Source organism: Mchenga conophoros, linkage group LG13, assembly GCF_057382185.1.
Source record: "Mchenga conophoros isolate Kocher_MC1m ecotype Shallow Benthic linkage group LG13, M_conophoros_male_GT1.1, whole genome shotgun sequence".
Taxonomy (NCBI): Eukaryota; Metazoa; Chordata; class Actinopteri; order Cichliformes; family Cichlidae; genus Mchenga; species Mchenga conophoros.
The window spans coordinates 16,074,409-16,090,167 of NC_140538.1; the positions used below are offsets into that span (position 1 = coordinate 16,074,409).

General features: G+C 39.5%; 1 protein-coding gene across 1 annotated transcript in view; it reads left to right on the forward strand.

Annotated features, from left to right (window-relative positions):
* zcchc24 (zinc finger, CCHC domain containing 24) overlaps positions 1–15,117 on the forward strand; it is a 40,193-nt gene extending 25,076 nt beyond the window's left edge. The window contains exons 3-4 of the mRNA XM_085296710.1: positions 4,128–4,292; positions 8,514–15,117. Coding sequence (XP_085152836.1) covers positions 4,128–4,292; positions 8,514–8,627 — 279 coding nt within the window. The 3' untranslated portion in view covers positions 8,628–15,117. The remainder of the gene's footprint in view (positions 1–4,127; positions 4,293–8,513) is intronic.
* The last annotated feature ends 642 nt before the right edge of the window (positions 15,118–15,759 follow it).

The following is a 15,759-nucleotide window of genomic DNA, read 5'->3' on the forward strand; positions in this document are numbered from 1 at the left end:
AGGATCTTGAGCTTTATTGTGAAAGGTTTACTTGGAAAACAAACAAGCGGGCAGCGGAGCCACGCGATGGTTTTACCGTCATTGTTGCTAACGTAAAAACAGGCGCTTGTCCGTCCATAGTGTGGTTATATATAAGAGAACGAGAGAACTTATTAATAAAGCCACTACAGTAACCATCAAAACGATGAAAATTTTTTGCTGTAAACAGTTTATTTTACGACACCACGAAACAAACAATAGCGTAAAATGAAACGATAGACATTTTTATATCGTCATCCGATATATATCGAACAGCCTTAATATTAATTAAATACTATTTTATTTAACCTAAAAAATGTAATATATTCAAAACAAACTTTATTTATCAGGGACTTGTTAATATTGAACAAAAATTGCGATGTCATACCTTTTTAAAAAAAATCAGTCTGTATTGATATATATATGATATAAATCAAATCACTATTTCTGTCAAGCTTAAAGATTCATTTTTTTCTCCTAAGTGAAGGCTTAAGGTTAATTTTTATTTAAATAATATTTATTTTCAGTGTGCATACTGTAGAGCATTACACAACAGTGTTTTATAGACATTACAGAGACATTAGCGATTAGCACTGTAACCTCACAGCCCTGAGTTTGACTCCATCACCTGGCCTACCGCTATAATCTTATAATTTTTTTGTATAGATAGATTTTTTTGGAAACAATCCCACAAATAGACAAAAATACGTAGGTATTACCTGCCTTTGTGTGGACATGCTTCCAACATCATTTACAGTGCATGCTTTGCTGCTTCTTTGTCTGTTTTTAAATAGCCAAAATATGTCCACACCACCAAATTCCTCAGACCCTTCTTTTCAGCAGTGTCCTTGTCTTTTGAGCTGTTGTGTTCAGTAAGTTTTTCTTAACATTTTCTGTTGTTTGCCTTTTATAACACTCACACACACCTAACCTACTGGTGTGCATGGCTGAAGTAGCCCAACCATTAGCACATATGCTGTTCCCCCTTGACAGGATGCCAGTACTTCACAGGACAAACACCTCCGGCCTGTTTAGGACAAAGCTAACAAGCACGTTTTTGGTCTGTTGGAAGAAAAACACACAGGCACAGAGAGAACAAGCATACTCTGCACAGAAAGGACCTCAGGCGACCATTAGATTCAAAGAAGAATCCATTGAGATGATGCGTGGCGCTTGCTATCAGCAAACACAGATCTTCAGATCTTGATTTTGTAGAGACAAAAATGAAATTGACATAAAATGATTGTCAACAAATGAATGTAATTATTATTTGGTTTCTATATTCTATGTGCATAATACAAGCATCTACACAATGATTGCGAAAAGAGTTTGAGCTAATCTGAGATGGCTCAGCTGCAGACAGAGAGCGCGATGTGCAGCCAAAGGTCAAAGCCGGGCCCTGGAAGCAGCATGGAGCAAGAGAGGAATGGTCATGAGGAGGATGAGTGCTGTTTCTGTCCTGCTGAGATCTGGCTACAGTGTTAGTGAGAATTTCTTTTTCTAACAAACAGCTGCACGAGGAAATTACCGCTGATTATGTTCAGATTTCTAAATAAATCTGAATAACAAGGGGGTAAGGTAGAACCTCCTTGGCAGTACACCTGGTACACTGATGATTTTGTTTTTAAACTCAGAATAGTCAGTCGTATTTTGTTGCGTGTGATAACGGTCAATCTTGCCACAGCTGGTTCTTGTACTTTAAAATTAATTTTTAGAGTAACAATGGCAGCTTGTTTATAGCTGGATTATATAACAGCTAGCTCATTTGGAGGAGTGTTCAAACAAAATGTTGCCATGGCATTGTCTCCAAGATTGCCCATCGATTGCATCAAGACAACGCTGTCACTGTATAGCGAGTGGTGTGGTGGGAGCCAGCAGAAGTCAGATATTCCAGCTTGCATGCTGTCACAGTGGGAGATGCAAAGCTGACAGTGGCTTTGAGGTCATGCTGTTGAGGGGCCCGATTGAAGCACAGCCGCCATTACTTAGTATTGGCTTGCTGCTGCTGATGCAAAGTGCTGACGTCTGTTTGGAGAAGCCACATGCTCCTGATTAAAGTTCTTATTACTCATACATGGGCTAGGACAAAATAAGTGAAAACCAGGAATACTGATTGTACCCCCTCCTCCTCTCATTCTTGGTACCCCTTACCCCCCTTACCATCTATTCCAGAATCTGCAAGCAATGTCTAAGTTATGATGAAAACAATCTGCAGTCGCAGGGACTCAAGAGTGGACTGGACAGGTCTGATTTCAAGTAAAAGGCGCAGCATTTCCTAACTTCCTGGAAAGCTGCCAGCAGTTTCATGCTTTGCGTGAGGCTCACTTCTGCCTGTTGGATCAGACTTTCATGAAAAAACATATTTTTTAGGTTTTAAATAAAATAAAGGACTTCCTTGGTATTCTATTTACAGTGTTTACTTCCCAAAATGAAGATATTTGTTTACCCAGATAGCCCACTCCCAGCCTGATGATGACTATCACTTGTTCTGGGATGAGTCTTCATTTTTATTTCAGTAATGGAGCTTTAAATTGATTATGACAAGTTCTGACAAAGTTACTAATCAGCATACATGTGGGTTTCTTCTGGCAAATGTCTCGCAGTCATTGCAGACATGCTTCTAGAGGAAAAATTTGTCTGTTTTCCCATTGCTGCTATAGTGGCTTAAATAAAGTTGCCAACATGAAGTCATAGAGGCGGCTCCCCGAGAAAGAACTGCCCTCGGGCTTGCGCTTTTTCATGGCTGACTGACTGTTCGTAATCATCTCCCTCACGAGAATCGTTGGGAGTAATTTAACACAGATGTAATGAAAGTTAATGTCAATTACAAGACCGCAAACTGTGCCAAAACTGTTTGTAGGAGTGTCCTGTCTGATGAAGGTGAAAATATTTTAGCACAACAAGGATGGACACACCCTGCTGTCATCTCACCATCTTTTATTATCTGTCCATCTTCTGGACTGAAAGAAAAAAAACATTTTTGAAACATTTCTATTTCATATAAATTTTTAACTACATAAAGATATGGACTGTATATTAAAGATGAGCAACGTAAACCTGCAATATATCTAATGCACAGCAGGGGGCTACTCTCATGGTTGCAAAGAAGTCCAGCTGTGCAGAGAGCATAACCCTACTTGTAACTTGAATTATCTCCTCAGTAAACGCTTGAACAAATTTATGGTCGTTGCTGCTTTCAAGTTCTATTACACGCAAGAAGATGTTTGTTTAGTTTACCTACAGAGTATGAAAAAAAAAAAGTGATGCAGTGTGCAAAAACCTGGCTAAAGTCCAGTTTCTTTTTCTTTTTTGCCACTTATTTTATCTGTCTTTGCTTATTTTCTATAAATTTTTAACTTGAAGATGCCAAGTGATGTCCGTTCTTTGAATTATTGTGGTTTAGCAACCACGATCAAACCACTGATTGATGACAATCCACACAGAGTGGAAAGCTCGCCAGCATCACTGAGGCCTTTTGTTTTGGTTCGTAAACATATTTTTCCCACAAGTGTTTCCACTTCTTCGTGCATTTCCTGTTCGGATAGTTTCATAAAACTCCAGGAATTTGCTGACATTAGTGAGTCCTTATCTTCATGCTACGATTACTATTCCTTATATTGAGAAGATGATTGTTATTCTCTCAGGTTAGGTGTGCATGTCAGGTTACGCCAAAAGTTGTTGCGTTTACGACGCTGACGCATAAATCCCCTTTAACGAGGTACATTTCGCTGGCCGACTGACCGGGTCACACCCCTCTGCATGCGTAGCTGCGCTGTGCAGGCGTTTTCCCCTCACAGCTGAGAGATTTGCTGGATTAGGCTCTGGGGAAAATAATGTGATTATTCTCATCAGAAACTGTTTAATAAACTACATTTTTCAGACATAGTTTTAAAACACAGTGTCATTGGTTGGATGCTGTTGTGTGTGTTATATTTGGATGGCTTTTCCTGTGCTGCGTTACAAATAAAGGGTTTGGTACCATGTCACTGACAGGTCGATACCAGTCAGATCTACCCCTCCTTCTCTTCTGGCTTCAGAATGAGGCTTTAAATATATGCAGTCTATAGCTTCCACATGTGCAAGCATCTTATTCACTTTGTTCTTTACAGGCCAGACCCAAAGGTGAAGGACTGACACCCTACCAAGGGAAGAAGAGATGCTTTGGAGAGTACAAGTGCCCTAAGTGTAAGAGGAAGTGGATGAGTGGCAACTCCTGGGCTAACATGGGACAAGAATGTATCAAATGCCACATCAACGTTTATCCACACAAACAGGTATGTAAGCCTGCATCACAGCACTCATGTCCCGAGAATTTGCAGTTGAGTTAAAAAAAAATTGCTCATAGACATCAGGCTTTGGTTTCCGTGTTGTTTTGATGATATTCCAGATGGCCTCATTACAGTAAAATAAAAATCCCACCACTAATAATTGCTTTGGTAATAAACCAGCATTGACGAAACTAATGAAATTTCCTGACTGATAAAAGTTTGGAATTATACACTGAATGCCATCAAATGCTAAAGCAAATATTTCTGTATTAATGGGTCTCAGACATAAACTAACTCAGAGGGAAGTCAGACTTCCAGCTGCAGAAATCTGTCTCACATTTAATAATAAGAAGGGAAAGCACATAAAGCAGGATTCTCTGGAGTCATTTTTCAAACAACACTCGAAGAGAAATCTGTTCAACTTAACCTCAAATAATCCTGGTAAGCAGCTGGGTACGGAGCTGGAGAAAGAATCGTGTTAGTTTTATATTTATCCTCAACACTTCATCTTTTGATATGTATGCTTTTTCACATTCTTCCAATTCCACTTCCTGAAATAAAATTAGGATCGTTGTCGGCTTGAGGCCTGCTCATTCTCAGAATACCACAACTGTCCACGCTTTGCTCTGTTAACACGTGAAATGAAGCAGGAAAGGGACATTTTGTACATCTGTCGAGCATTAACGCCATTCGGAGCCTGAAATTTTATGCATAATTTATTAGAAATCTCTGAGATCTTACCCAAACAGCTTACCTGTAGTCATAACCACAGATAGAAGTCTGCACACACTTTGCAAGAGTTCAAATATGTCTTGGTAAAACCTGCTTTGTTCCCGAAACTGGTGAGAAACCCTCACTCTGCTTTGAGTCTTGTGGCAAAGCTGCACACAGACAAGCAAATTCTCTGCATTTGCAGTGTCACCCACTTAACATACCCCCCTCCCCTTTCCAACCCGGTCAGCAGTTGAAACAGACCACTAACCTCGGTGTCCTTGAGTATCAAAGAGCTCAGCACAGCTCCTTCTCAGGCTGCGGATTCCCATAAATGAAAAGAATATGGATTTTCCAAACACATCCTCGAGTGTTCAAAATTTGGTCCTCTTTAACGTCATACAGACATGAACTTTCGACCCTTTTGATCGAGATTTTAATTTGTACCCTTTTAGATGTCAAACTCAAGTTTTTTGTCACCCTCGCTTTACACAAAACAGTCTCTCTCAGTCCGTCTCTTCTCTTGTAGCTGCAATAAAGCCAGTCAAAGCAATTAAACGTGTAAGTCATCAGCTATTGAAGTTAGGTTACTTTAATTATTCTTAAACTGAAGTGTTAAGCAGTTATTTTATATTTTGTATTGCACATTTCTAGGAGAAAAACTTGCCTAGAGTACTTTCCTGTTTTTCTGTTTTATCTGTTCCAATAAAGTCACACTTCAAATTTGGAAGTTTGTTATCAGTGACAGTAGGTCATTGGAAAAGGACAGAAAATGACCTTCGTTTATTTGTAAATGTTGCTGCCTCTAGCATTTTAAATTCTCTTGATATATTGTGATATAATTTTGAGGTTTTATTACCCACCACTTTTGGTCACGCCCAATCATAGCATCTTCAGTTCAGCCATCTTTCTTTTTTTCTTTTTGTCAGCACCACTGGCTCCAAACTCATACATCAGCAGGAGTCACTACTGTCTTGTAAACCTTCCCTTTCACTGTTAATGCTGCCTGTCTGTCACAAATCACTCCTGACACTCGTCTCCACCCACTTCACGCCACCTGCATTCCCTTCCTCACCATTCTGTGTACAGAATTTGCAGAATGCAGAATTTGGCTTGGTTTCCCCCCTCGGATCATTTACCGCTTAGATTCAGAGAAATAATCTGCCGTTATCCTTTAATTACATATTATGTTTAACTGACCAGTATTTCTGGGGCCGACTAGCAAAGGCAGCAAGGTTTTCACATCTAGTCAACTAGTCACGCATATCCTTAGTACATTTTGCAACATCTAGTGTTTTACATGCGCTGCTGTCATCCTAGATAGAAGATAGGGAGCTAACAGCTAGTACAAACTGCAGTACTTAACCGCTTTTCCACTAGTACCTACTCTAATCTACTCAACTCAGCTCTACTTGGTTTCAGTTGTTTTGAATTACAATTGAGCACCACCTCAGTGTGGGTGGAATCGTTATAGCAAGGTGGCCCAAAAGTCATGCTGCTCTGATTCTGTCGTCACTCACCAAGCACAAAAATCTGCACCTTGTTGTTGGACCATGGTGTTACTTTGTGCGTAGCCATTTTCCTCTCGGTGCTGGGTTTCAAAAATGGCTGATTTGATTCTTTTGAAGGAGTTGCTCTCGTTACCCATCCACTGACATACAGTCGGTTGATGTTGCATTTTAATCTTGGCAGCTCGCTTGAAACCCCGGCAAAGTAGGTATTAAACACATACCTGGTACCAGGTACTACCACCTAATGGTAAACCCTAAAAACCGAGTTGAGTCGAGCTGCGTTGGTGCTAGTGGAAAGGGGCATTTGAAGGTCTGGGAGTTGCCACTGCGTCAGCAAGCCTCCAGGTCACCTGAAGTTGTGACCATAGACTATATAAATGATAGATTTATGTTCTGGGTCTGAAAAGTGAAGAAAATGTGCAAGTGTTTTAAAGGTGGATTATTTCTAATGGCTAGCAAGAGGTTAGTCCATCTTCTTTTCTACCAAGGCTTACCTTGTGATTGGAAGGTCAGTATCAATTAAGCATGTAATGTCCCTGTCCCACAATCAGATCGTGTCCTTCTTCATCTTGTCTGGGTTCAAAACACCAAGGGCAAAATGCTCACGTCGAGCTTTCGCGATCCAACTTCATCTACCAGTGGGTAACACTACGGTGGCAACATGCATTTATTATATGCATGTATGCGCCTCTGTCAGTGCGCCCCAGGGTGGCTGTGGCTACAATGTAGCTTGCCATCACCAGTGTGTGAATGGGTGGATGACTGGATATGTAAAGCGCTTTGGGGTCCTTAGGGACTAGTGAAAGCGCTATATAAATACAGGCCATTTACCATTTACCATATGCAGTGTGTGTATTGAGGTTTCTCACACGACATCACACGAGTTCATCCAATCTGCCATGTTGGATGCGATATGATGCATCAACGGGTTGTTAAGAGAAAATATGTATTCCCTGATGGTTTTGCTAGCAGATTGCCATGTTAGTCTTTAGTTTTTCATGTTTATCTGCAAATGATGCCAACTTTCAAGACAAGTGATAGTAAAATTTGCAAAAAGTGACAGAAACTAGAAATGGAGAACATTTAGCTTTAGAGTAAAAGCTGTGGCTTTTTGATGTTGGTTGCAGTGCTGAAGCACAACTTTTACTTTGAAGGCAAAACTTTTGCCTCCTAAACCTCCAATTTTTTTAGTTCGCTTTTCACGCTTTGGTTTCACTAGTACTCGGAGAGTACCTGAGAGACAAGTTAACATTAAATTGTTTGTGGTCACATGTATGCAAAACCACTTTTTTTATATTTACATATAGTAGATGTTTCTTCCTTAAGGTCATTTCACTGGGTGATGCCTGCAGTACAGGGCCTTGAACTCAATTCCCTTTAGCCTCCAAGGGAACTCTCTTCCAGCTTTCATCAAGGACCTAATGTCTTTGACAAAGCAATAATACATTTTCAACACTTCCTGGAAGACTCATTAGACTCAAATATCTTCTTGTGGTGACCCATGGTAACCTGGTTTCCTTTAGCTAGACCACTTGGAATAAATAAAGGTTTTGTTCAAAGCTCTAACAAGAAAAAAAAACAATAGATGAAAAATAAAATTTTCCAGATGGACCGTTAAAATAACCTCCAAGCGTGCTGGCCCAGAAAGGTTACCTTTGTCCTCGATAATGAGTCCAAGATGGTCAGTGCTGAAGCCAACATTTCCATACAGTCCATCACGATTAAATGCATACTGCATCTTTTCCTTTAGCACCAGGTTGTTAAAATGTATTGCTAGCCAGCATGGCTGATGGTGCATTGCCATATCTCTGCATCTAATTTGGCAAATAACACATCAGGTCTGTGAAGAATATGAGAGTTGGAGTTGTTAGGCGTATAGCTGACCTGAATCTGTTGCTAAATAAACGGCTTGCAAAATTCAAGAGGTTTATGTGTGTTTCTTGCTCGGTTTGCCCTTTTCTGTGTTTAATATGACTCATTATTGGTCTTCTGTTTGTATCTCCAGCGACCTTTAGAGAAGCCAGATGGCCTGGATGTGTCTGACCAGAGTAAGGAGCACCCCCAACACCTGTGCGAGAAGTGTAAAGTCCTTGGCTACTACTGCCGCCGTGTGCAATAAATATTCATCATTATTCAGTAGCAGAGAGGAGCCGCTCCATCCCAAACCCTGTTTTTTTATCCGCCATTGAGACATTATACATCCTCCCTTCCCGGTCCACATCCAGATTTCCCTCAACACGACATGGCACCCTTTCTTCTTCACGTCTTCCTCCCAGTGTCTCAGAAACATCTAATGTGGACATTAGGTCTAATCCTCCCAAATCTCCTGATGCCTTCCTTTATTACCACATCAATTAATTCACTCCCTCTTCTCAGCCACTTGTGGAGCATAGACTTTAGTCATTTTCCTCCTCTTTCAGTGACAGTACATCCAAGAATATGTTTGAGGGTCAGCCTCTATCTCTTGAAGTGCTCTTCAACACAGCAAAAAAAAAAAAAAAGAGGCCAAAATGATTGACTTTTTATGCCTTATGTATCAGAACCACATGATTAATTTACTCAATACTCAATGTTTAACAACAGAAAATTATTATATTGATGATTTAGCACCAGGGGTTATATTTCCTTGGCATCACTGACAGTATTTGTCTCAATAGATTACCTCACCTTGGGGTTTGTTGGCTTTGTGTTTACAGAGATCCGCTTTCCATTTCCCTGCCAAGTGAAGTGTGTGTAGATGTGACGAACATTTAACTGGGGCCTCTCATGATGGCATAATGTATTCGAGGCCTTTGATGTCTTGCCTTATTAGGGTCAGCAGCACATCTTATTAACTGTGAATTAACTGAGGGATAATGTGCCATGCATCCCTAGCTTACATTTGGCCTATTTATTTTCTTGTTGTCTCGTGTGCAATTTGAATTTTAACTGGGACATATAGAGACATTTTTGTATGTTTGTATATCGCATTATTGTGTAACTGCTTCCACTTGTCTTTAGAAACTACTGTAGGTTCAGTTGTATAAAACGCTCCTTGGGCTAGATTTAGTGCATTGCTAATAGATAACGCTTCATTTATCCTATTCCTATTTTTGTTGTTGTTCTTGTCATTCTTGCCTCTCATTTATTTGTTAGCGTTGGAAAAAATAGACACTAGATAGGCAGAAGCAGCTGTGGGGAAAAATGGTTTAGTAATTGTTGGCAGTCACATATTTTCATTGTTTCAAAACTATTGATAAAATGCTTGCCACAGCTTGTTTAGCATTGATAAACATGATTTTGGACCCTAAACTGTTCACATAAATCCTGAATAGATTTTAACCACAAGATAGCAAAATACAAAAGGAGCTGTTTGCTTGACAAAGATTCAGAGAGACTTTTTTATCCAAGTTTTAGTGCCAGTTGATGTCTGGCAGCCTCAGTGGAGTCGGTGAAGCAAGATGGAAAACTTTCCAAGGGCTTGTACACTGAAGAAACGATGTCCAACAGCTAATTGCAGCGTAGAGTGCCTAAAGAGAGGTGAAGCTTTGGAGAACTTTGCTTTTCAGGTTTGTCGAGAGACAGAAGAGCTGGTTTGTGATATGTTGATGGTGAGAATTCATGGCTGTATTGAAATTTATGGTGATTTAAGTTTACATCCATTTTTATGGGGCCTAATATCAGAAACCATATCTTTAAAGTGGAACTATTATGTATTTTTTTCCTCATTTCTTGTTATACATATATACATCCAGGCATCCCCTAAAACAGAGAATTTTCCAGGTTAGCAAGCTAGTTTCCGCGTAAAGACGATATGCCATGTTCTGACTAAAGTATTTCTAAAACACAAGCACAACATTTGGCGTAAACAAAGATGCAAAACAACAAAGCAGTGACATTTGGAGTATCATAGAGTAGACATTTGGATTATTGAAGTTGGGCTAGCAGACAATGCTAAAAATATGCTACCTGGTGGCTAGCTTTAGAGCTAGCTATTAGCTTAAGCTAATATAAATACATTTGCTAACAAAAAATGTAAGAATTGAGTTAAATTGTTCATGCTGTTCAGCTGGGAGAGATAAAGCCATTACAGAGCAGAAAGAAGATGCTAAAAACGGATCAAATTTCAGCCAAAAGAGCATCTTAGATTAGCACAACCGCTACATTAATATGCGACAGTATGGTTTGGATTACTTGCTGTAAAAAAGTCCTGATCCTAAGTCTAAGGTCCACACTGAAATCTTGGTGTGATTCTTCAAATATTTGGTGTTCGGGGCAAAGTCTTAAAACACATTAAAAAGATGACAACCTCAACCAGTGCAGTAGGAGCTTGGACCAGGAAACAGGGCTGATCCTAAAGGAGCTATAATGCCTTTTTTAAGATTGTAGGGCTCCCCTGAAAAATATTTATTTTAAACCTAAGCATCCAAAAGTACTCCACTGTAGCCCACAAATAAAAACACTCATCTGGAAATGAGCATAATAGAGCCACTTTAAAGAAAAAGGAATACCCACTGTGGTTCCATATATCACTATGCAGATGTGAAGCACTAAAGAGGAAACTATTTTAGTTATCATTTATGGAAATCTGCTTTTCGAGGATCCTTGGTATAGGAATTGTGAACTGTTTTATATGTACTGTATTTCTAGCCTTACAAAAACTGGCTGACAATATTTTATACTATAACATACTGTATGTGCCTTAAAACGATTGTGTCAAGGCTAAGAGGCCATTTGAAATTTCAAAGATTTGTGGCGAGAGACTCAGAGGTGGAGCAGTATTATGTGCATGTGGTTAACTGTGATGCAGAGTAAGTTTGTTGTAGGTTCAAGATGTGACACAGGACAGAAAAACGATAAAGCTCCGCTATTAGCGGTTGAACTGGCATAGTGGGTGTTCGATTCATGTTGCAGGCACAGGCTGAAACAGCATTTCCAGCTGGCAAAAACAATCTTACTGTGGTCTGTTGTCATGGAATATCAACAGAGATGTTATTTCTTAGTCGATCCTCACAACAGAATGAAGTTGACACAAACTGTGGACCTCACTCATTGTTATTTTTATCTGTTATCGTTATGTTTTTTCAAGGAAACCGTGGGTTTTGTGAAAAAACATGCTAACAATGCATGTTTTTTCACAAAACCCACGGTTTTGCTTTAGTGGAAATGGATGATATTGGTGCATTACACTGTTGGGAAATTTAACTAAATTCCATTTGTTGATTTAAAAGGGCACTCCAGTGATTTACTATTCCAGCTTCACCAGTTGGGAGGCCTGCAGAAGACACTAAATAACAGTGCATGCAGCAGTGGATGAAATATCTTTACTTTCAGTTTGGCTCAAGCTCCAGAAATGCATCAGCTATTATGCAACTCAGTAGCCTTTTAAAGTAAGCTCCATAGACTGTATATAAACAATGGATTTCAAAAGCAGCGTCAGTGTTAAGACATCTTAAATTTACATTCTTTGTAATGGCCAATAGAGGATCGACTTCTGTGGTTGTAAATGGACTTGAAGTCCAAAAGCACTTTTTACCACAAACCTCATTCACCCAATCAAAGCACTTTTACTGTTACTGTAGGCTCTGTATAATACTTACGTTCACACTCACACTCCGATGAATGCATCGGGAGCAACTTGAGCTTCAGTACCTTGCCAAAGGATTCTTCGGCATGCAAATTAGAGGAGCCAGGGATTCATTTGGTAGATGACCTGCTCTACCTCCTAAACCACAACCAGAGAAAATGTCCAGCTCATTTTGAGTATTGAGATTTATTTGTATTTCCCAGCTGGTTGCTGGCAGTTGCTGGGATATTATTGCTAAAGTCTGAATTGTGGAGATCTACAGATCAGTCAGTGACCCCCTGGCAACCACCTCTTGCTAAGAATCCTGTATTCCCCAGCTGATTAGCAAAAACCTCCTCCAAAAAAATGGAGGCTTACCTTCAAAGTTGCACGTTTTCAAACATGTTAGCGCTCCCTGGCAACCACTAGGACTCTCTGGCCCCTACTGGTCGCCAAGGGGTTCCCACATTTTTCTTTGGCCGTCGCTGAGGAAAAATGTGTATTTTGCAACTGGTTGGTAAAAAAAACTTGTTGATATACCTTTGGTCACTAGCAGATGGTCACAGTTACTCTTAGTTTGCATGGAATGAGCTGACTTGTCCACAAACACTGGCCAGCTAATCTCCGCAGGGAAGTGACACAAACTGGAAACAGAATGTTTTCCTTAAAAGTAGAAGTTGTGTCTTCTGCTTTTAGTTTGCAAGTGAATGTTCTCTGTTTCTAGTTTGCATCAGTGTTTGCAGAGAAGGAAGTCGCCGTCTTTCACGCAAACTACAACCAACTGCAGCAATCTGCTAGTGACCAACGCAATTGCGAGGTGGTTTCTGGTGCAGTGCCTTATTTGCAACCAGTTTTACTCAGCTACAGGAACCACTTGCCAACTAGGCAGGAAATATACATATTTCCCTCATAACCATTGGTTGTATCGCGTCCAATATTGTGGAAAACTCTGAAATCACACGAGGAACCTCAAGAACCCCACAAAGTCATTCTTACTTCTCAATCACTGATTTCAAGTCTTATTTAATACAGTGTGATTTTTTTTTTTTTAAATATGGCCCATCTTTCAAATTCACTTGATGAACAAGTTGGCCAAAATACTCAACTCGTAGATCAGGATCAAAGTCCAAAAACCTTGACATGTCCAAGTCCATCTTCTATATACAGTCTATGCTAGACTCCCCAGCCTACTAAATGCTGACAATAAAACTCCTCACTTTTTAACACAGGCTTTTTGATTTTCTCTCACGTGACAATGAGCCTCCACAGCCCCAAAAGATATTACAGTAGCTAAAGGACAAATCTGTGGAGTGTCCCTTTGAAGGAGTAACTGAAAGCCCCTCGTTGCATTTATAGTAAAGACCCAATTTTTATGAAAGATTCACCACTGTTGGGAACAACCCATTTTTCTTCTTATTAATGTCTGTTTTTGTTCTGTGTAATGGCACTAAGCTAACAGGTCTCCCGTAACCTTATTTTCTACATCAGACCATGTGGCTGTAGTGAAAGGAATACATACCAATTATGCCTTATGAACTAACCTCATAAACAAATAATATTATTAGTTATTGTGAATCACGTTAATGTTGATAAATCCTGTCAGAGAGTTCGATTCCGCCCAGAGACATGTTATGAGGAGGTCATTTAAAATGGCAACTCAAGAGCCAATGGAAGCAGCTGATACATTTTAAAAGAAAAAGAAAGAAAGCGAAATCTCTGCTTTCAGATGTAGTGTCTTGAATTACATATACTTGACTTTTCTAGTACCTTTTCAGTTCAAAATTGTTATTTTCTATGAATGAGATGTGTATTTTGGAACTCTTAATAGATGTTGAAAATTTTAAAGCAATCTGCAAAAAATCAAGAGTTATTTCCCTGACAAAGATCGACTGTTTTATGTATATATTTGATGGCCATCGTTTTCAATGATAGTAGCTCTTTTGAAGTGTTGAAGCAATATCAAAGCTTTTTCTCTTTCCGGCGTGAAGAAGGGCCTATTGCTGAGAAATAATCAAAGCTGGGAGTTGTTGTTTTTTTTCTTCTTCTTTATGTTTTACAATAATCTGAAGGGTTATCCTGCAGAAATATTTATGGAAAGACTTTTTACAACACTTTTTGTATAGAATATGCAACAAAGTTACACTAAGAAGGAAATATTGATGTCTACATAGAATATTATTAAAAAGAAAAAAAAGCTGGTACATAATTAATAACCTTTCTCAATTATAAGCCATTGTATTTTTTTTTCTGTGTTTTTGATTTATTGATGTTATCAGAGTTGAATAACCCATTATTCAGTTGCTATGTGACTAATTATGAGCTGCCATATGCATCCATACAGCCACGTGTATTCATTTTGTAAACGATATTATGAAAATATGTGTTAACATGCAGAAAAGTATGTTTTTATTAATTAGTGACGGATACTCACCACTGTATAAACGCATTAAACTGTGAGATGTAGTTTGGTTAAAGCAGCGATAACAAGAAACTATTATAAAATGTTATATTGGTAGTGTAGCGAGTGTATACTTCTGTCAAGGAAGCGTGTGTGACAAAGAACTATTTTAGAGTTTGCATGTGCATGTGTTTTGAATGAAATATCCCCTTTTTTGTGCAATGTATACCTATTTAAATACCTTACAGTAGTTTGCTAAAGTAAATATTGTTTTTAACATTATCAGCAACGTCTGATTGTTATTAGTCCTCATTTACCGCAAATGTAGCCTCTGCAGATAATACATATTTACTGAATGTAACGTGTTAACACTTAAGTGGTCGAGTCAGAGAGTCTCGTTTGTATTCTTTACTGTCTGTATCACTTGAGATGTTTGTCATGCAGTATTGCAATAATGTAATATTTGATTTGGACAGAACGCAGGCGTGCGGTCGGGAAAGACAATGATTATGGGAAAAGCAAGGACAGTCGTGGCCTCGAGAGTCGACCACAGGTCTGTTTTTCATGTCCATGAAAACGGCATTCCAAAATGTGCCTTATTTGTTAGTTGGGAAAACATTTTAGTGCTGTTCAGAGTTTGATGAATAAAAGTCACATTGAATTAAAGCCACCCGGGTTGCGCAGTTTTCATTTGTTTTCGGGTCCTGTGCCGAATTTATGTTAACTGGGAGGTGTTCGTTCTGGTGTCTGATTTCAGCCAAAAGCAACACGTTGTTTTTGTGAGCGCTCCTCTCGTTAGTGTTTTTGCCATCGCTCTTGAGTGCGAGGCTTACGCAACACTGAGCGTATAGATTACGATAACGGGGCTTTTAATGGATTATTCATGGTGGTTGTGTAACGCAGAAGAGCGAGAGACTTGGAAAACATTTTTTTTCCCACTTGCCATGAAAGTGCTGAGAGATAACAGACATGTAAACCGGCCAGGACGCACACCCCCTCCCCCATTTCCCAACACTTGTGGACAGGAAACCCCCCCCCCCCACAAAAAGATGCCCACTGACTCTGTGATAACGCAGACACTTAGAGAAGCAGCAGCATGCACCAGCTGTAAAGATGTCATTGTTTTGCATGTGTGGTAAAAAGAAATGGCACAGTTGTCTCCGGAGCCAAGTTTCCATACACATTATTGGACATGCATTCCAAATAACTAAAACTAAACCCGAGGGTGGGGACCCAAATTATATCAAGTTTGTTACAACATCTCCAGCTCAAACAGAGCGAGAGCCGAAAAATCTCTATGGCAACAAT